The sequence below is a fragment of the Heloderma suspectum genome, chromosome 2 (assembly GCF_057233095.1).
Source record: "Heloderma suspectum isolate Gila_16-S chromosome 2, 16-S_ref, whole genome shotgun sequence".
NCBI lineage: Eukaryota > Metazoa > Chordata > Lepidosauria > Squamata > Helodermatidae > Heloderma > Heloderma suspectum.
The window spans coordinates 341,235,262-341,260,933 of record NC_139459.1 but is presented as its reverse complement, the minus strand read 5'-3'; the positions used below and the strand labels follow the sequence as shown (position 1 = coordinate 341,260,933).

Here is a 25,672-nt window from a genome sequence, read left to right as displayed (position 1 = left end):
CTACGCCTGGCTTAGAAGAAGTAGGCAATGCCTACTCTGGGGGTGGTGTTGGCAGCAAAGAAGCAGTATTTCTCTGCCAGTATTGCATCTTTGCAATGTGGACCAGTGAAGCTACACCAAGCTGTTGGGAGTGCTGTTGCAGCCATTGTAGAGTGAATCCATGGAGATCAGCTGTGACCACTTTGCAAAGCATTTTTGCACTAAGTCTTTTGCATCCATTCTGCTACCACACACTTTGGAGTCTGTACCTGAATTCACCTTAGTTGCTGCTGCTTGGATGAATATCAGTTGATTTCAAAGAAGGAAAGGGGCAAAGCTGCAGGAGAGTCTGGCACAACATGCTAGCTCAGTCAGTCCTTACCAATTAGAGCTTTTAACAGCTACTCAGATGTTATCCAGCCTGATGAACAGGATAGTAAATGCATTATTTGTAGAAGGAGCTGCTCCTGCTGCCTTAAGAGGCAGTGGTAAAGCCCCTGATGACCTAATTATAGGCTGTTTTCAAATCTTCCACTTCAGGTTCTCTTGGAATAAAATTCTCTTAGATTTTATTTAGATCCTTAGCAGTCTGGATTTAGCCCGTTTTTGGAACCAGCTGCCTCCAAGGAAACTGCCACAGACATCTGAATGATTTGCTGAGCAACAGGTGGAGTTAATTCTTCTATATTGTGGTATCTTTCTGGACTGCCTTTGTGGGTGAGGGTTTGGAACCACTGTATTGTGGTGGTTTCACATCTATGCGGAAAGTAAGTTTCAGAAGACAGTGTTGTGGGGCTGTTACTCCTCCCCATGGGAACTATCTTGGGGGTTCCACCAGGATCAATATTGTCTCCTGTTGTATTTAAGATCTATGTGAAACTGTTTCATGAAGCCATTTGGGGACTGAGAATGTGGTGTCATCAATATGTGGATGACTCCTCCCCTAGTTTTGTCCAAAGCACAGATACTAAACAGATAGTGAGCTGCTAAAGTCTGAGCTGCTTAAGTCTAACCTGTGTATGGCCCCCTGACTAATCTCCCTTGGATCTGATCCAGAATAGCCCCTCTTTATTCCTGTGGGATGCACTTGGATGACAAGCATGTGGTAGCTGGGTCCCAAGGGCCACATGGCCAGTGCCTTTCCTTTCAGCTGCCAAAACTGTGGGAAAAGGCTGTGGCTGTCACAGAGTGTAAGATCTGTCATTCAGAGTGTAGATCAGCCTTCCCCAACCTGATGCCCTCCCAATATTTTGGACTAGAACTCCCATCGTCCTTGACAATTGGCCATGATAGCTGTAGGTGATTAGAGTTGTATTCCAAAAATCTGGAGGGCACCAGGTTGGAGAAGGCTGGTGTAGATGATTGTCTCAAATACTGGAGATCTCTCTCTCTCTCTCTCTCTCTCTGTCTCTCTCTCTCTCTCTCACACACACACACACACACACACACACTTGAATTCCTTCTGTTTCTCATCTCCCCCATGAACATGGAATGTTGCATTTATATCGTGACCCCCCTGCCCTTTATGTTCTCTTTCCCCACGCACCAGCTGCATGGATGTATTATCCAGAATCCAGGTGCCTGCCAGCCTGGCTGTGCTCTCTTCCAAACCCCAATCAAGATGTGAGGAGGTCATGTAAGGAATCTAACTGACTTAAACAGATGTTGCAAGAAACCTCTTGAGAGCTCTGCTGAGCAGGACAGATGGACATCACAGGCACCCAAACACAGCCTCTGCCTTCCTTGGTTCCACTCCCACTCCCAGCCCCCCACCCCCACTGCCTCTCCTCTCCTCTTCTTTCACATACTGAACAGACTGCAAGCTACCACAGGACAATTTTCTTGCTTTAGGAGTCAAGTGTATTTGGGCAATTCAGTCAATATGGATGTCGCTTTCCCTCTTCTGTGAGGTGCTGCAGTTCCAGCAGAGCAGATTCGGGCTGGAGCTGGGCACTAGCAAAGGGGAAACTGGCCACCAGTTTTTTGAGGTTAGTGCAAGCCTTATGCTGGCTCCTGAATTTTCTCTATAAAGCTTAGAGGAGCGTTTCCCTGACTCTCTTCTAAAGTGTCCCCGTGTGGGTGTTGAGCCACATAGACATGTCTGCGTTTTGACGAGGAAGCTTAATCTCTGATCATTTGTGGCTGGAACACAGCTGCTTCTCCTTGCATGGGTCTGCGGCCCAACAGTAAGGTGAAGGCTGAAGGTGTAGAATTTCACGCTTCATACAATTCTGTAGTCAAACAAGACAAATGTTGCAATTATAGGAATTACCTATAGGATTGCAATATACATTACAGAATTTCCTACTGTATATTAGGAAAAAATGTGTGTCTAATGTAGAAAAATACTGTATGTGCTTTGTGCTTCTGCAAACAGAATGCAAAAAAAAAAAAAGAATTCTGGGGAACAGAAGGTGGCCACACTCTGAATGACACACTGATAGAGACTGCCAGTATGTTGTGACAGGAATACTGGTGTTAAGGTCCCTGGAGAAGGATTGTGAAGGGCGCAACAATCTCTAAATCAGGCTACTGAAAGCCTTAGCTCTCTGATCAGGGGACTGGAAGCAAAGCCCCATGAGGAGAGACTGAAAGAACTGGGCATGTTTAGTCTTGAGAAGAGAAGACTGAGGGGAGACATGATAGCGCTCTTCAAGTACTTGAAAGGTTGTCACAGAGAGGAAGGCCAGGATCCCTTCTCAATCATCCCAGTATGCAGGACATGGAATAATGGGCTCAAGTTTTAGGAAGCCAGATTCTGGCTGAACATCAGGAAAAACGTCTTGACTGTTAGAGCAATATGACAATGGAACCAATTCCCTAGGGAGGTGGTGGGCTCTCCCACACTGGAGGCGTTCAAGACGAGGCTGGACGGCCATCTGTCAGGGATGCTTTGACTTGGAGTCCTGCATTGAGCAGGGGTTGGACTCCATGGTTTTGTAGGCCCCTTCCAACCCTACTGTTCTGTGATTCTATGATTGCCTTATGAGACTTGCGCATATCATAAGGGCTGCACGCATGGTTTATTTTTAAATGCAAGTTGAGTGTCCCAAAATTTTAGAGATACTTTCATATACTTTGTTTGAAGCCATTCATAGTGTGGGGGGGGGGGTGAGAAAGAGGGAGGTACTACTGATAATATTTGATGGTGATGCTGTGTAGAATGTCAGGCAGACTTCTTCCTCTAGAAATGATTGTTACATTTCAGCCCAGGGTGGGTGAACCCAGTGCAGCATTGTTGTGTGGCTCTCCTGTAATGTTTGAAGCAGTTGCATTTAGGTTCTACAGAGATGACCAAGTAATGGTACCTACAGCAGATAGCCAGGACCTGAAAACTCAGCTAAGCTTTGGCGGCAAAGTACATACAAACCTGCAATGTTAAATATATTGAGGAGAGATTAAGAAGGCTACTGATGCAGCTGATAAGCAGCAGGGGCCAAAGCGGAGTCAAGAGGATTAGAGGCTCGAGGATTGGTGTCTAAGGGACCAACTGGGTCTGGGGGTCAGTTGCAGAGTTGGGCAGGGTGAGGCAAGGGATTTACATGTCATTCCTGCTGCAGCCCCATGGCATGAAGTGTGGAAAATTGGATTAAAGGGCGTTGAACCATACTCGTACACCTCTTGCATATTCCCTGTCTGAACTCTCACATTCTTGAAAACTATAGCTCTGTAGATGTGTGCCTTCAGCTCTGTCATGCTATGTGGTTTGCCTGCATTTTCAGTTCCTCACGAATGAGAACCCGACCACTGCTCCCCTGTCACATGACAGGAGAGTTCAGTACTTGATCATAGTTGTTGACGCGAACGTTATAAAATGATGCCACAGGAAACTGACTATTGTTTCTTGACTATTTCCTCTTTCATTCTTACAGCGGTGGCACACCAGTATCCGAATAGCTTCAAAGAAAGAAGTGCACCCTGAGCTCTCAGCCCTACCAATTAAAGTAACCTGACTTTGACTAATCATGGTCTGATCTGTAATGCTGGACACTGTAGTCACTGCTCTGCGGTGCTGAGTTGGGCTTTGTGGCAGACCATGCCATACTCTAGTATTCTCCCTTCCGTTCTGTGGTCTTCTCAAGAAGTTAATTGTGCCCTTTCTTACCCTGAAAGGAGAGCTCTTATACTTGGTTTTCCCAAAAGATCAAATTCTGCTTTCCAAATAAATTATGTAAATGACACAGAATGGTCTTGTGGAACAGCTCGTGTTACTTCCTTTATTCTGAACTCACGTCCTTGTGGTTCTTCAGAAGGAGGTGTAGCGAAAATGGGTGGTCTTCAGCAAGGGAACACAGTGACTTAATGGAGAAGGGACATGTTTTTTTGTCTGCATTTACACTATCCCACTTCCCTCCCAAAATACACAGACAGCAGTCCTAGCACATATTCTGCAATGCATCTCACAGCAAAGAAGTGGCTCTTTCCACTTAAGTGGGGATAGGATGGGAATGTCTTTCCTCCACATTTGTGAGGCCTAGTAGAAGTGGGAAAAGGCCTAATCACCACCCCCCCATGTGAACATTCTTGTTGTTCTTCTTTGTTGTCTTCTTCAGCTGTGTGGTGGGCACTGAAGCCTGGCTGGGGTATGCGGAAATGCATTTCTCTACACCACCACCCCTTCTGCCCCAATCAGGCAAATAATGGCAGTGTTCCTTTCATCCCCTTAACTAAGACTGAAAGAGTTGGCAGACTGCAAGACAGCCTTCCCCAGCATGATGCTCCAGATGTGATGGACTTCAATGCCCTTCATCCACAGCAGCAGCACAGTCACTGGCTGTACTGGCTGTGGATGATGGGGGGCTGTAGTTCAAGTCATCTGGAGGGTACCACATTGGAGAAGGTTGCTGTAAGGGGCAATAGGTCATCCCTCGTTGTTCATGGAGGGCTTGGTGGGGGGAGGGGGTGATGGCTTCTTAGGAACTCAGTTTGAAAATTTTTAATCTATAAATCACTAATGTAAACAGGCTAGTAAAAAATGTATGTGAGCTTGTAACATTTGTGAACTTGCTTGCATAAGCTGCTTATTACATGCTGTGAGGAATATCCTCTCAGTGGTGGCCACAGGTTCTTTCCCTCACAGTTGACTGTTTTCCCCTGCAGACTGACAGTCCTCAACCGATTGGTTGTAGGGGGCCAGTTGGAGATTCTCAAATGAATATTTGTGGTGCTGTCTGTGCCAGGTGCAAGCAAACTAGGTCCTATAGGCTTCTCATTTAAGTTGACCCTGTTGATTACCGTATTGACTCTCGTGCTGTTTTTGTTTCTTATAACCAAGCTTCATATTTCAAGTGCCCCAAACATCTAGACATGCTTTTCATTTTGTTCTTCTTGGACGTAAGATAACTTTATTTTGCTTTCTTTGGCCTTTTCTAATGCTTCTGAAATGGATGGTGGAGCCTAGTGTGGAGTTCCAGGTTAATATGGGATCAATGGGTAGATCGTGAATCAAGACAAAATACCTCCTGGAGGCTGTTCTTATTGCAATATCTGCGAGCTACTGAGGGAGCGGGCCCATTAGGTCTGTCCCACTTAGTGCAGAAGTTCATCTTCTGCTGGGGCTCTAGCAAACCCCAGCCTTATTTGGCATTTAAAATAAATTACAAAGGGTAAAGGATTCCATGTAAACTTTTTTTTAAACAGACCGAAGTAGTGGAGGGTAAGGAAGGAGGGTAGAAACAGATGAGGCAGGTGGTTATAGTTGTGGTCTCCACTAACACTCTATTTTTACACTTGTTTTTCCAGGTCAGTGGTGGTAGTCTAATGCCCACTGCAGGGGAGAGCACAAGAAGACACAGTGGAGGCCTGTGCCTGTGAAGGATGCTGAAGAAAAGCAACCTGGTTCTCTGGGGCGTGGTGCTTTTTGTGGGCTGGAACGCCCTGATCCTCTTTTTCCTGTGGACTCGGCCGCAATCTTTCTCCGACCATAGCCGCCTCACCGAAGAGGTAATCCAACTGGCCCAAGACGCTGAGGTGGAGCTGGAGCGCCAGAAGGACCTCTTGCATCAGATCCGCCGCTACAGTGCCCTTTGGAGCAAGAGGAAGGCGAATGAGGCCAAAAGGCTCCATCTATCAGCTGCAGCATCTGCCCAGCCTTCCACAGGTGCTCCCTTGTCCCGTCGCAGTCAAATCTCACCGGATGCTATTTTGCCAGTGGTGGTGATTGCCTGTGACCGCAGCACAGTCCGCCGTTGCCTAGACAAGCTGTTGCATTACCGTCCCTCGAAGGAGCGGTTCCCCATCGTTGTGAGCCAGGACTGTGGACATGAGGAGACGGCCAGAGTCATCGCCGCTTACGGAGATGCAATCATGCACATCAAGCAGCCCAACCTGAGTGATATCCCTGTGCCCACTGACCACCGCAAGTTCCAGGGTTACTACAAGATTGCTCGGCACTATCGCTGGGCCCTGAGCCAGGTCTTCCGGACCTTCAAGTACCAAGCTGCCATTGTAGTGGAAGATGACCTGGAAGTAGCTCCAGATTTCTTTGAATACTTCCAGGCAGCCTTTCCACTCCTGCTAGCGGACCCAACTCTCTGGTGCATCTCTGCCTGGAACGATAACGGCAAGGAACAGATGGTAGATGCTGCGCACCCAGAGCTTCTCTACCGTACGGATTTTTTCCCTGGGCTGGGCTGGCTTCTGCTGTCCAACCTGTGGGATGAGCTGGAGCCCAAGTGGCCCAAGGCCTTCTGGGATGATTGGATGCGACAGCCTGAACAACGGCAGGGCCGTTCGTGCATCAGGCCCGAAGTGTCGCGCACTATGACTTTTGGCCGCAAGGGCGTGAGCCACGGTCAGTTCTTTGACCAGTACCTGAAGTTCATCAAGCTCAACGACCGCTTCGTGCCTTTCACCCAGATGGACCTTTCTTACCTCAAGAAGGATGAGTATGAGCGCTCATTCCTGGCCCAAGTCTACAATGTCCCTGAGCTGAGGGTGGAAGAGCTACAGGGCAACCAGCGCCGGGAGTTGGGCACTGTCCGTGTGCAGTATACCACCCGTGACTCCTTCAAGGCCTTTGCAAAAGCCTTGGGTGTCATGGACGACCTCAAGTCGGGAGTGCCCCGTGCCGGCTACCAGGGCATTGTCAGCTTCCTTTACCGAGGTCGCCGGGTATACTTAGCGCCTCCTTCTGACTGGACAGGTTATGATCCCAGCTGGAGTTAGCAGCTGATGATCCTTCAGCATGTTGGACCCTAGGAGGGAATGGGGGCGGTGGGACTCTGTTTATTTTTTTTTCCTGTGTGGCATTCGAGTGCATTCCAGGGATGAGAGTTGTTTTGTGCACTTAAAATACTGAGGTAGGAGGGGCAGGTTTGGGAGGGGTTATTCTGATACCCCAAGAGAGGATGTGAGGTGGAGCATTCTGAGCTCTCTCAGTTCTACCCTCCAGTGCCTGTCCTCCTCTTTGACGTGGCGGCCTGCCCACTCATCATATCCTTGGTGGTTTCTCCAGATCGGTGCATTTTGAGGTCAAAGCCAATGCTGAACCAAAGCAGGAACCCACTGAGCTTTCCCCAGCTTCATTGAGCTGTTTGAGACCTGTGCAATTTTCTGATCCAACAAGCCAAATACAGATCACCAGCCAGGCAGTGTGGTCTGCCAGGGGCTTGATAACTCACCTGTTTCATGTATGTAGTTCCAGGCAAGTACAAATGTGGGAGGTATTAAACTCCTGTTAGACCATTGTACCTAGCTCGTGTGCTGTGTTTGGTGTGGTGGGATCACAGGTTTTTCAGGCCCAAGCTATAGGGAGGAAATGGGGGGGGGTCCTAACCTCTTGCTTCCTGTTCAGTTCTCATCTTGGCATCTTTTAGATGCAGGCCTTGAAAGCAGGAAGATCCTTCAGATGACCAGTGAACCCCTTTAGAAGGACCATCTTTATTGACCATATTGGCCATTTTTTTACTTGGGTCTCTTGGGTAACCTGAGTAATTCTTTAATCCTGTAGTGTGGGAGAATGGAGAAAAGATGTGTGTATTAATAGATGTAACTTGATGGTCACTCACATGAGGTGAAGTGGGGAAGTAAAAGCCTCTTCTGCAGTTTTTGCCTGAGCAGTTAAGTAAAGTAGGGAGAGAGAATGGAACTGTGTTCCCTTTTTACAGCTCCATGTTGAGGTCTGTTAATTTTAACCTAAATGAAGTCTTAGAGTGAGATGGGCATTTTTGTCTCGCCACCCTCAAAAGACTAGTAATTAAATGCACAAGGTTACGGTTCTGCATTTCTCCAGCCAGTACTTGCTAAAGGAGCTTCCTGTCAACAGGCCATTTTGGAAGTGCTGGCAGACAGCCTAAAGCAGCCTTCCCCAACCTGGTGCTCTCCAGATGTGTTGGACTTCCACCATCCCAGGCCAGCATGGTCATTGACTTGACGTCCTCTGTATTAGCTCTCAGTATGTTCTGTAGCAACCGCCATATAATAGCTACATGGTATTTAAGGGGAGGATGACGTAATTTGTGGCCTGCTATAGATGCAATGTTCTCTTCCCAGGAGAGTGGGGGGACTTGACCCCCAATTCTGCCTTAATTCGCCTTGGGGGGAGCCTCCTTCCTAAATCAAATATCACGGCAGAGTTTGCTTGCCCCTCAGTGACATTTCCTTGCGACTGGTTCCACTGGCTGCCATATTTGCACTGGTCCCCGCCATGTCTGTGGGAGAAGTGGGGGGGGGAGAATTCCTGAGGCGGCAGACCGCACCACAGAAGGGGCTCTCCAGCAAAGGAGCCCAGCCTTATTCAGTGGTGGAGAATTCCCCTTCCCCATTCTTGCCTCTAGGAGGTGCTGCTGAGCTGCTCCAGAGCCTCTTTATAAGGTGGGCATGGAGAAGGGACTTCAGACCTCGTTTGGCCAAAATTCAGACCACACCAAAGGGTAGTATTTTGCTTGTTTTGGATGCTGTATTACTTTTGTCTTTTTTTTTAAAGACATAATACTGTCTCCATGGTGAGTGGAGGAAGAAGGATTGTCTCTGCTTTGGAATTCCACTTAAGTAAGGAATTTCCCTCCTGTGGTTAAGTTCAGTGAAATGGGTATGGGAGGGTTTTCTTCCATATCTTTGTACTTCTGGTTGATGCAGATGGAAGGGCAGGAGATGGTGCCTTGAGGGACATTGAATGGTGTGATGTATCTACTTAATTATGTTTTGTACTGTTCTGGAAAACAGCAGTATTGCTACAGAGTATTGGGATTTCTTGAGGAGGAGGGCTGTCTTGTTGAGATCCCCCATCTTGAAATTTTGATATTTTTGTTCAAAGGGTGATCCATCTTGGATTCTCTCAGAGGACGGATCACAATGAAGGAATACATATTTGTGGGTTTTCTGCTAAAGAGTTCTATTGGAAAGGGAAATAAGGTAGGACTTCTATAGAACATGGGTGGGAGTCTCTCTGTGGAAGGCAGAGATCCTTCAACATGGTATTTCTGTTCACCCTTAAGTTCTCCTTGAGTGTACATGTGCAAATGCTCTCTTAGGGTAGAAGAGAGCATGTAGTGATGGTGAGTTGGATCTGAGTTGGATTCTTCGGCATTCTCAGCCAGTTTTAACACCTCCTTTTGAAATCAGGCTGATGAACTGCAACATCAAAGCAAAAAACAATTCCAGGGTTGTTCTTGCTTTTGCCTACACATTCCTTGACTCAAACTTATCTCCAGTGCAGATAAAGGAGCACCTCCAAAGGACACCTCTTGCCAGTGGAAAGCAGCTACTGAGGTTCTGGGGAAAGGGAAGAAGGCAGCCCATTCTGTTCCCATCCGCTTTCCCTTTCTGTTTTCTGTTGCCCAAGCAAAGGAACATGGCTTCTGAAGTGGAAGTAGAGGGGGTGGGACAGAGCTGGTGAAGTTTGCCTCCTTTTCTTCTTCTGCCACAACTGCTTACCTTGCCCATACCTCTGCCCTTCTTCCTCTTGTCCAGGCAGAAGTTAGTATCACCCACCCGTAGGCCTCTGAGGATTTCACTCACCTGCCCACCCTTTCCCACTACCAGTGGATGGACAGTATTCTAAGGAACCAACGCCAACCTTAATTCCTGCACAAGGAGTCTGACTTGAAGACTTCCTCTGTTCTTCCTGTCCCTACCCCTACCCGTTGTTTTGAAGGGCAGAGTTCTTTGAAACTTTCTCCATACCAACTAATGCCTGAACTCTCTCGTGTGGCATGTCGTCTGTGTTTGTGTTTTGTCCTAACTCACAGTGCTACTACCTCCCTTTCCATTCCAGATAGTGATTTGGCTGAAGGGATTGGAAGGAGATAGCTGAGATCCTAGTGGCAAGAGTAAGGTTAGGGAGAATCCACCAGCAGCTGCAGTTTTTCCTCCTTCTCTCCCAAGCCTCCTTCCACTCCACGGAATGGTCCGTTTTGAAATCCCAACTGAAAATAAGCTTGTGAAACTTGGGGTCATTGAATTAAGGTGTTCGATGGAGAGATGCTGTTTTTATGTCCAGATTTCAATTGGTGAAAAAAAAAGTTTAAAGATGCAAAAACTTATTTTCCACAATAAAATAAAAGTCAGTCCTTTTCACAGGCTGTGTCTTTGATGTCACTGAGTCCTTTAGTGTCTATTAGTCAGTGTTTTAAGTAGACAAAGGCCAGGAAAAAAAACAAGCACTGCAGTGGTCGTTCAGGCCAAAGATCTATCTAGTCCAGAGGCTTGTAACCTTTTTGGCCCTGAGGGCCACATGTGATGCTGTGTCAGGGCCTGCATATACACACATGTTTCAGCAATCCTGAGACAGAGAACTCATCCCTCTCTGCTGCTGCTACCTGTGAAGAAAAAACAATATGTATTAGGATTGCTGGGGGAGCTTCAACTAAGGCCTGATTGGGGGAGGGGGGGTTGTGCACTCCTGACCTAGTCCAGTGTTCTGTTCCTAAGCTAGCCAGCTCGCTTCTCCTGGCAGCTTACAAGCAGGACATGATGGTGATTGCCCTCCCCTCTTCTTCCATTCCAGCATAATGGGACCAGAGGCAGCCTATGTCTTAATATGAAGTTCTATTCCATTCTGAATATGGACTTTACATCATGCCTAACAGCCATTGGTAAACCTATCCTCCATCCTCATATGAACAAATGTGCCTCAGGCTGTGGGTGTCTCTGTGTAATATTCTGGAAATCATTGGATTGAAACAAACTACAAGTTTCTAGCAAGAATGGCTGTATATTGAACTTACACATGTGGGCAATTTCAGAAGCTGCTGTAGAGCAGACAGTTCATCTGTCAGAGGGCTGGGACAAGGACATCTGCAGCTTGGCTATAGCTTCAGTACTTGCATCCTACCTCTCTAAAACATTCACTACTGATGTTTTCCAAGCCCTTTACACACCACCACCACCACCACCCTTCAGTCTTTGCAATCCTGGAGCTTATGCAAAATAAGCCCATACATGTGAGTGTATAGTTTAATCCAACCATCAAACAAAGCTCCAACAAGCTTCCTTGCATTTAAAATCTGTCACATTTGGATGATGAAAATGAAAGGTATTTAACTCTACAAACCACTGGTTTTTAGGGATGTAACCTACATTCTAAGACGATGGAAATCCCAGTTTCTCCTTTGCAAACCTCCCAGGCCTTATACGGAAAAAGACTTTTCTGCCAACTTTTGAATTGGTAAGGGTGCCATTTCTAACTAGAGAATCCATTTCTTCTATATTAATGTCTGGATTATGGAGCTGCTCTTAATGTTCAAAGTATGTTGTCATTAACAAGCATTTATTTCAAATAAGCAAGCCCATCTCTTTTTGTAGGCAATACCAGCAGAGTAATAATGAATCTTGAGGCTGATTCTGAGTTGGCCGGGTTTTGTTTGTGAGGTCATTTCCACTTTCCCCCCCAGAAGGATCTGTTCCTCTTGTGCTGTCCAGGTCTCTCTCTTTTTTCCTCCAGCTGCTGTATTTTGCTTAAAATATTTGTAGAACCAGGAGAAATAGCAGCTGGCATTGGAGTACCAGGAAGATGTGACCAGCAGGTGTAGGCAACAGGTGATGGCCCGTGGGGGGGGGGGGCTAGCAGGCTTGGCCTGCTTCCCCCGCCCCCCGGAAGAGCATTAAATTAAATAGTATTTATTATGTCTTCTGTCAAACATGGTGAGGTCAGCCTGCTTTCAAGGCTCCCTGCTTATTCCTGTGTGTTAAGTAAACACAGATGAATGTTTTATTTGGCATTCAAATGTTTGGCATAAGACTAACGTAGGGAGCTGCTTTTCTGTGAGAGCATGCACCGTGGAAGAGAGAATAAAAGGCAAAAAGGTTCAAATAAGCTGTACACCTCTATGTCTAATTCTTCCTCCCTTCCGCTGAACTTTCTATCCTGCCACATGGCTCATTCCCCAGGCAACTGAAAACATACACCAACAATGAAATGGAAGAATAATTTTAAAATCAATTCTACAATGTCAGATAACTGAAGAGAAGCTGTGGTAGTTTGTGGTAGCACTGAGAAAAGGGGAATGAACCATAGTACATTTCTGTGTTTGGAAAGATGGGGTGGCAGGAACTGTGGAGGAACATAAGTTGTCATGTCACCAAGACTGGGCTTGACTCAGGCTCATTTAATGAAGTTTCCCATGCAGACCTTTTGCGGCTCTTTATCCGCTTGATATAAATGGTTGTTTTTCAACTTGTGGACTGAGGTGTAGCTGGCTCACACCCTCATCTGAAGTGACCCCGCTACCATCTTTATTTGGATTTTTTTTTGAGAAAGGAAAAAGGGAAGAAGAAAAATCAATACAACAAGGAACCATTTCTCATGGAAAGCCTTTTTGAATCAAAGTTTCCTAATATTTTACATGCAGTGCAAAACATCTCTTGTTCAGATTTGCTTGTAGCTATTTGCCTGTGATAGAAGGAAGGTTGGTTTCACCCAGCCCCGCACTGGATACTTAGCATCCTCCAAGTTTGGAGGCTGCTGACTATCTGGATAGGATTGCGCCCTAAATCTCTTGCTGCCTTCCTGAGATCGTAATGGCAGTATTGTCAGGTATGGGACACGTGGCAATATCTAATCAATGGGCTATGTTCAGCTTGATGGCTAATTTTAAAGGGGCAAGCATGAAAGCATGCAGGGGGAGCGTCATTATTGCACCTGATTTATCATCCTTCATTCTGCATTTGTACCTGTGTACTCAATTTCAAAAAGTAACATGACAATCAACCCTGAGCATGTCTCTTCATCTGTCTTTGGTCAGGGGTGAGCACAAAGATGGTCTATTCATGATTGCTATATTCTGCCTCTGTGTTTAGAAGCTGTGCCCCTGGAAGAACAAATGCTGGGCACAAGCAATGCAAGAGACCTTAAGCAGGTATAAAGGCAAGAGACCTTGCCTTTATGCCTACTTATGGGCATCCCAAGTAGGCATCTGGTTGACTAATTTGGGAAACGGGATGCTAGGATAGAGAGGCCACTACTCTGATCCAGCAGGGATTTGCTCATGGTACTTCCAGGACAGCAGCCCTACTGAATCTCTCAAGGGCCATACTCTTCCAGCAGGGGGAGAAACATCTAGACACTGGGAACCTGGGTGGCGGAAGAGGGCAGGAAGGAAGGTTCTCCTCCTCCTGTGTATTGTAAGCACTGTTGTTTATAGGGCGAGATTGAGGCCTCCTCTTGCTCCAGGGGTGGGCAACAGGTGGCTCTCCAGACATCCAGTATCATGTTTAGTTCAGTCCTTAGCTCCCTCAGCCACATCACACATTCAGTGCTGCTTGGCTTGTGATGCTGTCAAGCTGAGGTGGAGGTCGCTTAGCAGGAGAGGATTTGAGCATCTGCAGAGGGGTTTTCTCTCAGTGGTGAATTCCCAAGTTGGCTATAATTTCTCGGTAGGGTCTGAGCCTTGGCACTATACATACAGGAACAGAGGAAGCTGCCTTATACTGAGGCAAACAATAGGTCTGCTTGGCCCAGTATTGTTGACACTGACTGGCAGCAGCTCTTCAGGGTTGCAGGCATGAGTTTTCCCAGTCCTACCTGCAGCTGCCAGGGATCGAACCTGGGACATTCTGCATGCAAATCATGTGCTCTACCACTGAGCTATATACCCCCACTGCGCGCGCACACACACATGCACACACAGAGCCATGCTCATAATTTCATTAGCCTAGTCACTGGGACATTAAGCCAGAGGGATGTTAAGCCAGAAAAAATAATGTGTGTATGTGTGTGTGTGTGTGTGTGTGTCTTGTCTGTCTGTCTGTCTCTCTTTCTCTGTCACTCTCAGCACTAGGGAGAGAGAGAGAGAGAGAGAGATGAAAAAAGGTACCCATGCTCAGATGTACTTTGATTGGAAGGTTAATTATTTACATTAACTGTAAATAATTCACTTAATGAACTGGCACATTTATTTAATTTAACCACTCTGACCACTCCCTCTAATATCGAACTCAGATGGTGAGCGCCAACAGAAATGGAATGAAAAAAAGGACCACACAGAAGAGGGAGACATCACCATGCTCAGGAGATCCTGATGTTTGCAGAATTACAAAAAATCTTAACAAAAAAGACAAACCTAAGGGGATACCTTCCCAAAACAACCCAATGAGGACTGAACATGCTCAGTAGCCATGAAATGCTGTCACTTGGAAAAAGGTAGGAGAGGAATGGGAAGCCCTACTTGGAGGGAATGGCTGGCTAGAACCCTGGGACTGAAGCAGTCCAATTACTAGGAAGGATACACTGTAAGCTTTTGTTGCCAGTCCAACTTCCAGTCACTATTAATATTTAATTCATTAAAGTATTTCTATCCTGGGCTTCCATTCTCAAGGGGACACTCAGGGTGGCCAACACACCTATCATTAATCATCGTTACTCGTGTGGCGCAGAGTGGTAGGCGGCAGTATTGCAACCGAAGCTCTCCCGACGACCTGAGTTCGATCCCAGCGGAAGTTGGGTCCCAGGTAGCCAGCTCAGGTTGACTCAGCCTTCCATCCTTCCGAGGTCGGTAAAATGAGTACCCAGCTTGCTGGGGGAAAGGTGGTCATGACTGGGGAAGGCAATGGCAAACCACCCCGCTATAGTCTGCCATGAAAACGCCAGTGCAAGCGGCGTCCCTCTAGGGGTCAGTAATGACCTGGTGCTTGCCCAGGAGGAATCTTTCCTTACCCCTTCATGGATGACTGCCTTGTTGTGGCGAAGGGGCTCGCGTAACTCAGTGAAGCCATAAGCTATGCCGTGCAGGGCCACCCAAGACGGACAGGTCATGGCAGAGAGTTCTGACAAACTGTGGTCCACTGGAGAAGGAAATGGCAACCCACTCCAGTATTCTTGCCAAGAAAACCCCATGGAACCTATCACAAGGCTAAAAGATAAGATGCCGGAAGATGAGCCCCTCAGGTCGGAAGGTGTCCAATATACTACTGGAGAAGAGCAGAGGGTATTTCCAAGTAGCGCCAAAAAGAGTGCAGCGGCTGGGCCAAAGCCAAAAGGACACACAGCTGTGGATGTGTCTGGTGGTGAAAAGAAAATCGGATGCTGTAAAGAACAATATTGTTTAGGAACCTGGAATGTAAGGTCAATGAATCAAGGTAAGCTGGAGGTGGTCAAATATGAGATGGCAAGATTGAACATCGACATCTTGGGAATCAGCGAACTAAAATGGACAAGCATGGGCAAATTTAATTCAGGTGACCATCATATCTACTACTGTGGGCAAGAATCCCTTAGAAGAAATGGAGTAGCACTCATAGTCAACAAAAGGGTGGGAAAAGCAGTACTGGGGTACAATCTTAAAAACGATAGAATGATCTCAGTATGAATCCAAGGCAAACCATTCAACATCACAGTAATTCAAGTCTGTGCCCCAACCACTGAGGCCGAAGAAGCTGAGGTTGATCGGTTCTATGAAGACTTACAACACCTTCTAGAACTAACACCAAAAAAAGATGTCCTCTTCATCATAGGGGATTGGAATGCTAAAGTAGGAAGTCAAGAAAACAGTGGGATAACAGGCAGGCATGGCCTTGGTGTACAAAATGAAGCAGGACAAAAGCTAATAGAGTTTTGCCAAGAGAACACGCTGATCATAGCAAACACTCTTTTCCAACAGCACAAGAGGCGACTCTACACATGGACATCACCAGATGGTCAATATCGAAATCAGATTGATTATGTCCTTTGCAGTCAAAGATGGAGAAGCTCTATACAGTCAGTAAAAACAAGACCTGGAGATGACTGTGGCTCAGATCATGAGCTTCTTGTTGCAAAATTTCGGCTTAAATTGAAGAACGTAGGGAAAACCTCTAAACCATTCAGGTATGACCTAAATCATATCCCTGATGAATATACAGTGGAGGTGAGGAATAGATTTCAGGGATTAGACCTGATAGACAGAGTGCCTGAGGAACTATGGACAGAGGTCCATAACATTGTTCAGGAGGCAACAACGAAATCCATCCCAAAGAAAAAGAAATGCAAGAAAGCCAAGTGGCTGTCTGATGCGGCTTTACAAGTAGCTGAGGAAAGAAGGGAAGCGAAAAGCAAGGGAGAAAGGGGAAGATATATCCAACTGAATGCAGAGTTCCAGAGAATAGCAAGGAGAGACAAGAAGGCCTTCTTAAATGAACAATGCAAAGAAATCGAGGAAAACAACAGAATGGGAAAGACTAGAGATCTTTTCAAGAAAATCGGAGATCTCAAGGGAACGTTTTGTGCAAAGACGGGCATGATAAAGGACAAAGAAGGCAGGGACCTAACAGAAGCAGATGAGATTAAGAAGAGGTGGCAAGAATACACAGAAGAACTATACAGGAAAGATCTGAATGTCCCTGATAGCCATGATAGTGCGGTCACTGAACTGGAGCTGGACATCCTCGAGAGTGAAGTCAAGTGGGCCTTAGGAAGCATTACGAACAACAAAGCTAGCGGAGATGACATTCTTCCAGCTGAGCTATTTAAGATCCTAAAAGATGATGCTGTTAACGTGCTGCACTCAATATGCCAACAAATTTGGAACACTCAGCAATGGCCGCAAGACTGGAAAAGGTCAGTTTACATTCCAATTCCAAAGAAGGGCAATGCCAAAGAGTGTTCAAACTACCGCACAATTGCGCTCATTTCACATGCCAGCAAGGTGATGCTCAAAATCCTACAAGCTAGGCTTCAGCAGTATGTGAACCGAGAACTACCGGAAGTACAAGCTGGGTTTCAAAGAGGCAGAGGAACTAGAGATCAAATCGCCAACATTCTCTGCATCATGGAGAAAGCAAGAGAATTCCAGAAAAACGTCTATTTCTGCTTCATTGACTATGCTAAAGCCTTCGATTGTGTGGATCACAACAAACTGTGGCAAATTCTTAAAGTGATGGGAGTACCAGACCACCTTACCTGTCTCCTGAGAAACCTGTACAAGGGTCAAGAAGCAACAGTAAGAAGCGGACATGGAACAACCGAGTGGTTCAAAATTGGGAAAGGAGTACAACAAGGCTGCATATTGTCACCCTGCTTATTTAACTTATATGCAGAGTACATCATGAGAAACACCGGGTTGGATGAATCAGAGGTCGCAATTAAGATTGCCGGGAGAATTATCAACAACCTCCGATATGTAGACGATACCACCCTAATGGCAGAAAGTGAAGAGGATCTCAAGAGCCTCTTGTTGAGGGTGAAAGAGGAGAGTGCAAAAGCTGGTTTGAAACTCAACATTAAAAAAACGAAGATCATGGCATCTGTCCCCATCACTTCCTGGCATATAGAAGGGGAAGAAATGGAAGCAGTGACAGATTTTACTTTCTTGGGCTCCAAGATCACCGCAGACGGTGACTGTAGCCATGAAATTAAAAGACGCTTGCTCCTTGGGAGGAAAGCTGTGGCAAACCTAGACAGCATAGTAAGAAGCAGAAACATCACCTTGCTGACAAAGGTCCGTCTAATCAAAGCTATGGTTTTCCCAGTAGCAACGTATGGCTGTGAGAGCTGGACTATAAGGAAGGCTGAGCGCCGAAGAAGACTCTTACGAGTCTAAGTCTATTTTGGGGGTTGGGTTCATCACATTGGACAGCTCCTTTAGAGTTCTGACCGAAACCCAGGGCGGATGCACAGCCCCACTGACATCGGAGTCACCAGCCTCCACTGCAAGACTCTAAAGTTCAGAGTTTCCGTCGGAAGCGCGGGCCGAAGAACCCGAGCGGCTCGTCGTCGGGGCCTATCTACACCGTTCCGTGGCGCCATCGTGTGGCGGAAAGATGGCGTGGCAGCCAGCTGCCCAGCTTAACCGGCTGAGCTCGCAGGCTTTATTTTTTTGCTTTTGGAAACTGTTTCTCCTGCAGGGCAGCGTCCAGGAGAGCCCAACGTCGGCTTGCAGGCACGATTGAAGTAACCGTCCCAGTTCACAGCGTCTGAGCACATTTTACTCGACCGGCAGGACTTTTTCCAAGGAAAAGCCCCGGTCTGCTGTTCGTGTTTTCATCCCCCCACCTCCTGCCACTCTGTGCAGACTTGTCGAACCCGCACATTTGTCTGAGCCCGCTCGCTGCAACCTGCCTGGGATTCGCTTGCACGCAGTGCAGGCTGATGGCTCCTATTTCGGTGGCGCTGGAAATCCGCTCTGCGTTTCAGTCAGAGCCAGTCAGACCTCTAACGCAGCTATCCAAGGTGCTGCGCCTGTTTGGGGGATATGGTTCAGCACCTTGGATATCTCTTTTAGAGTTCTGGCTGGTTCTGACCGAAACCCAGAATGAATGTCGAGCACCACCAAAATCGGAGCCACCAGCCTCCACTGGTTGCGCGACAGACATTGTCTATTCCTATTTGTCTGCGAAAGAGTCCCACCCACCGACCCAGCCGGCCGGATTAAATCGGTCAGGTTTGGACATCACGGCTGGAATGAATAAGTGGTTTTAGCGTTAGACACGTGTAAATTAATGGTCTTCAACATAAATATAGAAATATAGACTTTGTTGTTGTTATTGCGTGAACAAAATATGAAATATCTAACACGAAAAGCAAAGAAACAAAAATAATCATCATAACCTAATAGTAAAAGTTCTTATTTGCCCTGACTCGGCCTGAAAGCTACCTTCCTTCGATAGCTCAGCTGGTAGAGCGGAGGACTGTAGAACGCGGAGTAAGTCATCCTTAGGTCGCTGGTTCGATTCCGGCTCGAAGGACAGTTTGTTTTTCCCACTTCCGTAGTGGTATCCTTATTTTATCCCATGGCGACAAGCTAGAGGCCGAGTACATCAGAAGTGTCCCAATCCTCGCAAAATGAACAAACCTGGAGTGTTTTTTCTGTTATTGTTTAAAGGTGTTATCAAAGGTTCAAGGTGATGGAGCCACAAACCATAACATTCAGAGATACTTTCAGCAAGTCGGATTTTTTTTCACCATTACGCCGGGCTGGGTCGAAGCCCCCGTATTCCTGGAGCACAATCTGCGTTTCTAAACAAAGGACAGAAAAGGAGCATTTTCACTCGTCTCTGTTTGCTGATCCTGGGCTTGCGCCTGTGAGTTTTGATCACTTTGGCTTCAGTCCTAAACTTGCTTATTCGGGGATTAAGCTCCACGGAACTTAATGGGGCTTACTTCCGAGTAAACGTGCCTAGGAGGATTGCGCTGCTGGTCTTCATGCCGTGAGGTTACCAGCAAAAGCAGCAGCAGCATGCATGCCTAAGGCTGCAGCGTAACGAGGGTTCCTTATCTCAAAACAAGACAAGGATGGAGGATAACTTGTGGAAATCACTGGAGCTCAGGTTTGGAACTTGGCTCTGGGCTCGGCTCCTTGAAATTAGAGCGAGGCTATTGTATTGGATGCTGAAGAATCACATGCGGTTATTGGTTGATGAAGTCGTGTGGGCAAGCGAACTGCGTACGCCTATGAGTGTTTGCTTCTCTCTCGCCTTAGTAATACCTAGTATTACCCAGTATCCTCATATCCCCATGGATGGGGCCTTCTATAAAGACCTAAGAATACTAGGCTTTGCTTGTTAGCGGACGTCAAAGGGACTACTGCCACGGTCCATCATAACAGTCTGATGGACTAGAATCTTGTTTCCATATGGCTTCTTTTAAACTATCCTGGTAACTTGGCTGTTTTGCCATGTGCATTAGACCCTGTAAAAATTATAAACTGATCCACAATGCTTACAAATAGGTAACTTTAAAGTTGGGGTTATTATTTAAACACCTTAACAGTGCAAATGAACAATAATTAAAATTTAGTCACACACAGCCACACCAGCACATGCTAGGGCACTCATCTAATTAAGTTTAATGGATTGATGATTTGAGTTTTAATCGATCGATTAAATCTGCATATTGACAAAATAGCTTTTTTAAAACTCGCCTTCCTTTGTTTTTAGAGGATGTGTACCATCTTAGAAGAGGCATTCCCCTCCATGTTTGGGGATGAGGGGAGATGCAGCTTCCAACATGGCACCTCCTATCTCCGGTGTTAAAAAGTAATTATATAATTTTAAGTGTTGTCTGATTGCTGGTATGTTTTAGTCAACCAAATGGCATTTAGGGTGCAATACTATGGGATGCACCCTGGGTACTTGTAAGCCTCTGAACTCAGAGGCTTATGAGTAGGCCAACCATATTTCCTTGAGACAAAAACGGGATATTGGGATGACAAAAACGGGATGGGGTTTTTATTACAGCGGAGAGTTCCGCTGTAATAAAAAAAATAGCTAACAGCCTGTTGAACCAAAATATGAGTCTGAAAAGTCCAAATCAAACTGAATGTAGGGCAGAAAGAATCTCTATGGGCAGAATGATGGTAGAAATAACAGTAAGGCTCACCCTCCTGGCTCCCACATGCTGAATGGGGCTGAGCGACCGCCTCTTGAATTCCCCGCCACTGCAGACAAGCCAGGGGGCAGCATCTGATGGTCGCTAGCTCAAGAAGCCTGGCCCTGACTGGACAAAGTACATGGAACTTCCTCTTTCATCACACTAGTACTTTTACTGCACGCATTGATTAGCATAGAGCCTTATGATAAACACGTTCAGTTTTTTTTACAAAAAATTAAAATCGGGACAAAATTGACATTTATATTAAAACAATGGGACGGTCGGGAAATATGAAAAAAATGGTACTGTCCCGTTTAAAATGGTACGTATGGTCAGCCTACTGGTGAGTATCCAGTGCAGAGTGGGAGATGCATTGTGCATTTCTGCCCATTTAGCGGTGGCTTTGGGGACAGGAAGAAGCCTGGGACAGCCATAGGATATGTCATATGGCTGTCCCCCACCCAGTCTCCTCCCCTCCCCGCCGCCAGAACTGCCCCCTTTTCCCATCTCCGTGTTCCGTTTTCCAAGCACGGAGAGGTAGTTGGCATGGTTCTTTCTGTGCTGGCTATGAGGGGGAGGAGATGGGGAGTGTAGTTTCCTGGCTCCAAGTTCAGAGCCCTGTCTCTGAGGTTGGAGCCAGGAAACCGAACAATCCTCTGTTCCCCAGACACTGTCTAGGGCACATAGGATTGCTCTCCCGCCCTCCCCGTCACTTTGTAAAATACAGTTCTCTAAGCCGGGTGCAAGAGCAAAACAAAAACAAAGCAAAAATAAAAATACAATTATCAAATCCTAGCCAAAGTGTATTCACACACTGGGTTGAACTTGGTACACCACTAGCTAATCTGCATTTCAGCCAGATCATGGGTGTATTATTTATACCCACCTAATACTAACTTGCTCTGCATACATGTAACTACTGGATAGATTGGCCATCTGTATTCTTTTGCCAAGTGGTGAGAAGAATATTACTGCTCTTATTCTTCATAAGGACGGTCTTGCTGGATAAAAACAAAATTCATTTATTCCAACTTTTGATTCCCAACAGCAGCCAGCCAGAAGCAACTCAAAGCTCTGGAGCAGGGCATGAAGGTATTGCATTTCCCCTGTTGCTTGTCCTAACAAGTGGTTTGAAGACAGGTATATTGTATGGGTACATAGAGGTTCCTTTTGGCTGTTGTAACAGCTGTTGATAGACCTGTCCTTTATTAATGTCTAATCCATTTTTTTAAATAGCCATTAATGGCTTTCGTGGGTAACCTGTGGCCTTCCAGATATTGCTGAACTACAAATCCCATCATCCCTGTCCATGCTGACTGCGCTTGATGGGAGTTGGAGTATAACAACATCTGGGTGGCCACAGGTTCCCCACTCCTGATTTAATGTAAAGGCGACCATGTGGAACTGAAATCCAAAAATGTTCCGTGATGAATACTTCCCTTTGTCAATCCTGAACCTTTTCCCAATTTCATAGGGTGACCCTGAGTTATTGTAGGGGTATTAGACAAATACCACTTAGGTGCTGGGGGGCAGGGGGTGGGAATGGGGTTGTGCCCACTGGCAACCCCCCAATCTCTCTGATGACATATGCACTGGCCACACACACCTTCAGTCACGTGTTCAACCAGCGTGAGAAGGGGGCTTCCTTCTCACCCATTCATTTAACGCATGAGATTGAGATGAATCCCTGAAGTATTATGATGGTGGGAGAAAAAACATTTCTCATTTCTGTTAGTTGAATATTTAGCCATTGTAGTAATGTCATTAGATTCCCCACACTTGGCAGGACAATGAAGATGATCAGCTCACTAAGTGCTTGCATGCGTGCCCTGATATTATTACCACCGTCTGGTAAATGCTGGTCTGCAGTCACTCTAAAGCAATGCCAGCAGAGCCACGTGGCCAGTACCTAGTGTACCACGGGTGGGGAACATGGAGTCCCCTGTCCAAATGTTAGTGGAGCGGCAGCAGGAGTGCAGCCTCTGGGGGGGGGGATGGGAAATGGCCCCCAGACTGCATGAAGTTGCCCACCTCTGGAGAACACCCTAAATAATCACCATCAAGCACTTGAGTAGTTGTGTGAATAACCTGGGCTTGGATGTTGATATTTGCTTAACCAGGGTCAAATGTAAGACTTCCTGCTTGCTTCTCATTTCCAGGAGTCCCAAATTTGAACAAATGTTCCCAGCCAGAGTGCAATGTATCCTGACCCTGTCCTTCATTTACACGCCTCAAAACTAAACATGAACATCCTTTCGAGAGCAATGTCTGCCACTTAAAATGTAAACTTGGCCCTTAACTCTATTTTTCCAGTACAGGAACCTCTTTCTTCCACAATGCTCACATTGCAATGTGTGTTATGTACACTTAGAGAAAACAATTTGGCAATGACATCGTTCAAAGAAAAGTCAGCCCGCAAATCTCTTACAATTGTCTGTGGGCTTCCTCTAGGGATGTGGAAGGCCATCGTCCTTGGGAACTGAATGCAAGGACTCGATGGACTTTTCCTCTGATATAGAAAAGGTCAGTTTCTGTGTTTCTTTCTCCAGCACCAGCATTTGCCATGGGAAGAGGATGAGGCAGAACTTATGACAAATTGCCAAAGTTTTTGGAAAGTGTAAAAATGTTTCTTGTTACTCATTTTCAGCAAACATTCCACCAACAAAGGAGCCTGTGTGCTTCAGCCAGGATGGAAACAATTCTGAATAACAGCTGGATTTGCTATTTTTCAAAATGGGGGTCCAACATTTTTTCCCTTTCTTGCTCCCAGCAACCCTAGGGACAGCTCCAGGTCTAACCTGGAACCACCACATGACCTGCAGAGCCTAACTAGAATGTCTCCTCCTCCTCTGCTTCATCTTGGGACTCTAAATATTCAGACACTGTGGGTGTGACTTCACCATCAAGTCAGGATTTTCCTGCCCCTATTCTACCCCGCACCCCTGCTTTTTGTAACATCTTGCCTGATGAAGAGATCTGTAGATCTCAAAACCTTGCACATTTTTGTGATCTTTTGGTTGGCCTAATAAAGGTATTACACTAATATGGACTTTTTTTCTTACAGTCAACATGGTTACCTTTGCTCTTTTTTCTTTTTTTACACACATTGCGACTATTAGCAACGGACACCATAGATCACCATAGATCAGGTGAACAAGCAGATTGCAGTGATGAAGAGGAGGAGCAAGTCCAGAGGGCTCTTGTCAGTGGGCCCCTACTGGGATGAGTGCCCGACCAATGCCCATCCTGCATAAGGGTCCTGTTGGTCAAAGTAGGCAACACTGGGTTAGATGGACCAGTGGCCAGGCTCACCCAGTAGAAGGCAGCCTCGTATGTCCACGTATGGAGACCAAGCTGGTTTGATGATGAAACAGGGTGAAGGTTTCAGTCTGTGCTGAAGATTTGAAGGACTAAAGGAGTGGGATGAATTCAGGCACATAGAAAGCTGCCTTACAGTGAGTCAGATCATGGGCCTATCTAGCCTAGTATTGTCGACACTGACTGGCAGCAGCAGCTCTCCGGGTTTTCTAGGGGGCATTTTTCCCCCTACTTGGGAGATGTGGGGGATCGAACCTGAGAACTCCTGAACACAAAGCTCCAAAGGTTGCCCCCACCTCCCACTTCTCACAATGAATATACCTTCCTTTGTACCCGTTGCCACCTGCTGGTCATTCCGACACAATTCTTTATTCTACTATAATTGTACTAGAATACCAGGCTTACACAAGTGCTGCCAAAGGTAAGGCCATCAGAGCAGCCCAAAAGAGGGGGAAACAAGGATTCCAGAGATCCCATACTTGCTGCCTTGAGTTGAGTCCCTCACATTGTGTAGCTTATCCATTTTTGATTCAGAAACAAGTGGCCAGATGTGACCATACGCAGTTTTATTATTTATGTATTTGTTTGTTACATTTATATCCCACCTTTTCCACCAAAGAACCCAAGGCGATGTACATGATCCTCCTCCTCCTCCCTGTTTTATCCGTAGAAATTTTGTCTCATTGGCACCAGAAAAGAAAACAAAAAAGATCCCATGTGAAGGTCTGAGGCCTACAGAGGTGAAGAGGAAAAGGTCAAGGCTTAGAGGCCTGGAGTTTTCTATTGGGAGGGGGTAACCCTGAGAGGAGTAGTTTGATTTCTTCCATTAAGTTTCTGTTTCAGTTCTCCTGGTAAGTTTCATTTCTTCAGGTCTGAAGCAGTGCCTTCAGTTTTGAGGGAGGAGGGTATATAAAAAGAGGGAGAGAGCCAGTAAAAAAGGGACAGGACAGGCTCCAGCCACAGCAAGACCAACAGCAGAGCCAGCTAGAGCCTGAAATGAGAGCAGAGCCTCTCAAGAGGGAGCAGGAAGAAGCAGCCTGTAAAAATCTAAGTGCAGCTAAGGTAAAGGAATTTGCATTTCACAACTTTTTTCTTTTAAGTCCTTTTGTATCACTCAGCTCTATTGTGTAAATACCTTTAGTTGTAATTTTTTAGCTTTAAGTCTACTAGTGAACTGTTGTGGTTAACCCCTGTGTCTAGCATGTCAGTTACCCCACGTCTACAGCCTAAATCCCACGTTACTAGGAAGGGGAAGTTTAAAAGAAGTGGGAATTTTAAGGAGGCCGGTATCAGAAGCAGTGAGCCTATGTACACCAGTTGCTGGGGAACATTGGTGATAGGGTGCTGTTGCACTCGTGTCCTGCTTGTGTTTTCCTGCTTGACAGGTGGTTGGCCACTGTGTGGACAGAATGCTGGACTAGATGGACCCTTGGTCTGATCCAGCATGGCTCTTCTTATATTCTGAAGAGATCCTTAAGGAGTTGCTCAAGGGGCCCAGGTCATAAGTGGAACCTTAACATCCCACCTCATAATCTGGAGTTTAGCCTTGATTCTGAGAGGCAAAGGATCAGCATTACCTGGGCATCATGTTCTCTGATCTGGAAATCTCATTATCACTTCATTCACTTGCCAGAGCCCTGGGACTCTGGCAGA

The 25,672-nt window shown here is 46.3% G+C and overlaps 1 protein-coding gene and 1 non-coding gene across 6 annotated transcripts in view; both read left to right on the top strand.

Annotated features, from left to right (window-relative positions):
* Positions 1 to 7,157, top strand: part of MGAT1 (alpha-1,3-mannosyl-glycoprotein 2-beta-N-acetylglucosaminyltransferase) — a 35,393-nt gene extending 28,236 nt beyond the window's left edge. For all 5 annotated transcript variants that reach the window (XM_084840786.1, XM_084840787.1, XM_084840791.1 and 2 more), the window contains one exon: positions 5,722 to 7,157. In XM_084840786.1, the coding sequence (XP_084696912.1) occupies positions 5,797 to 7,146 (1,350 nt within the window). In that variant the 5' untranslated portion in view covers positions 5,722 to 5,796 and the 3' untranslated portion in view covers positions 7,147 to 7,157. The remainder of the gene's footprint in view (positions 1 to 5,721) is intronic.
* Positions 7,158 to 18,989: 11,832 nt separating this feature from the next.
* On the top strand, positions 18,990 to 19,077 carry TRNAY-GUA (transfer RNA tyrosine (anticodon GUA)). The gene is given in 2 exon segments: positions 18,990 to 19,026; positions 19,042 to 19,077. It is a non-coding gene; the product is annotated as a tRNA-Tyr (tRNA).
* The last annotated feature ends 6,595 nt before the right edge of the window (positions 19,078 to 25,672 follow it).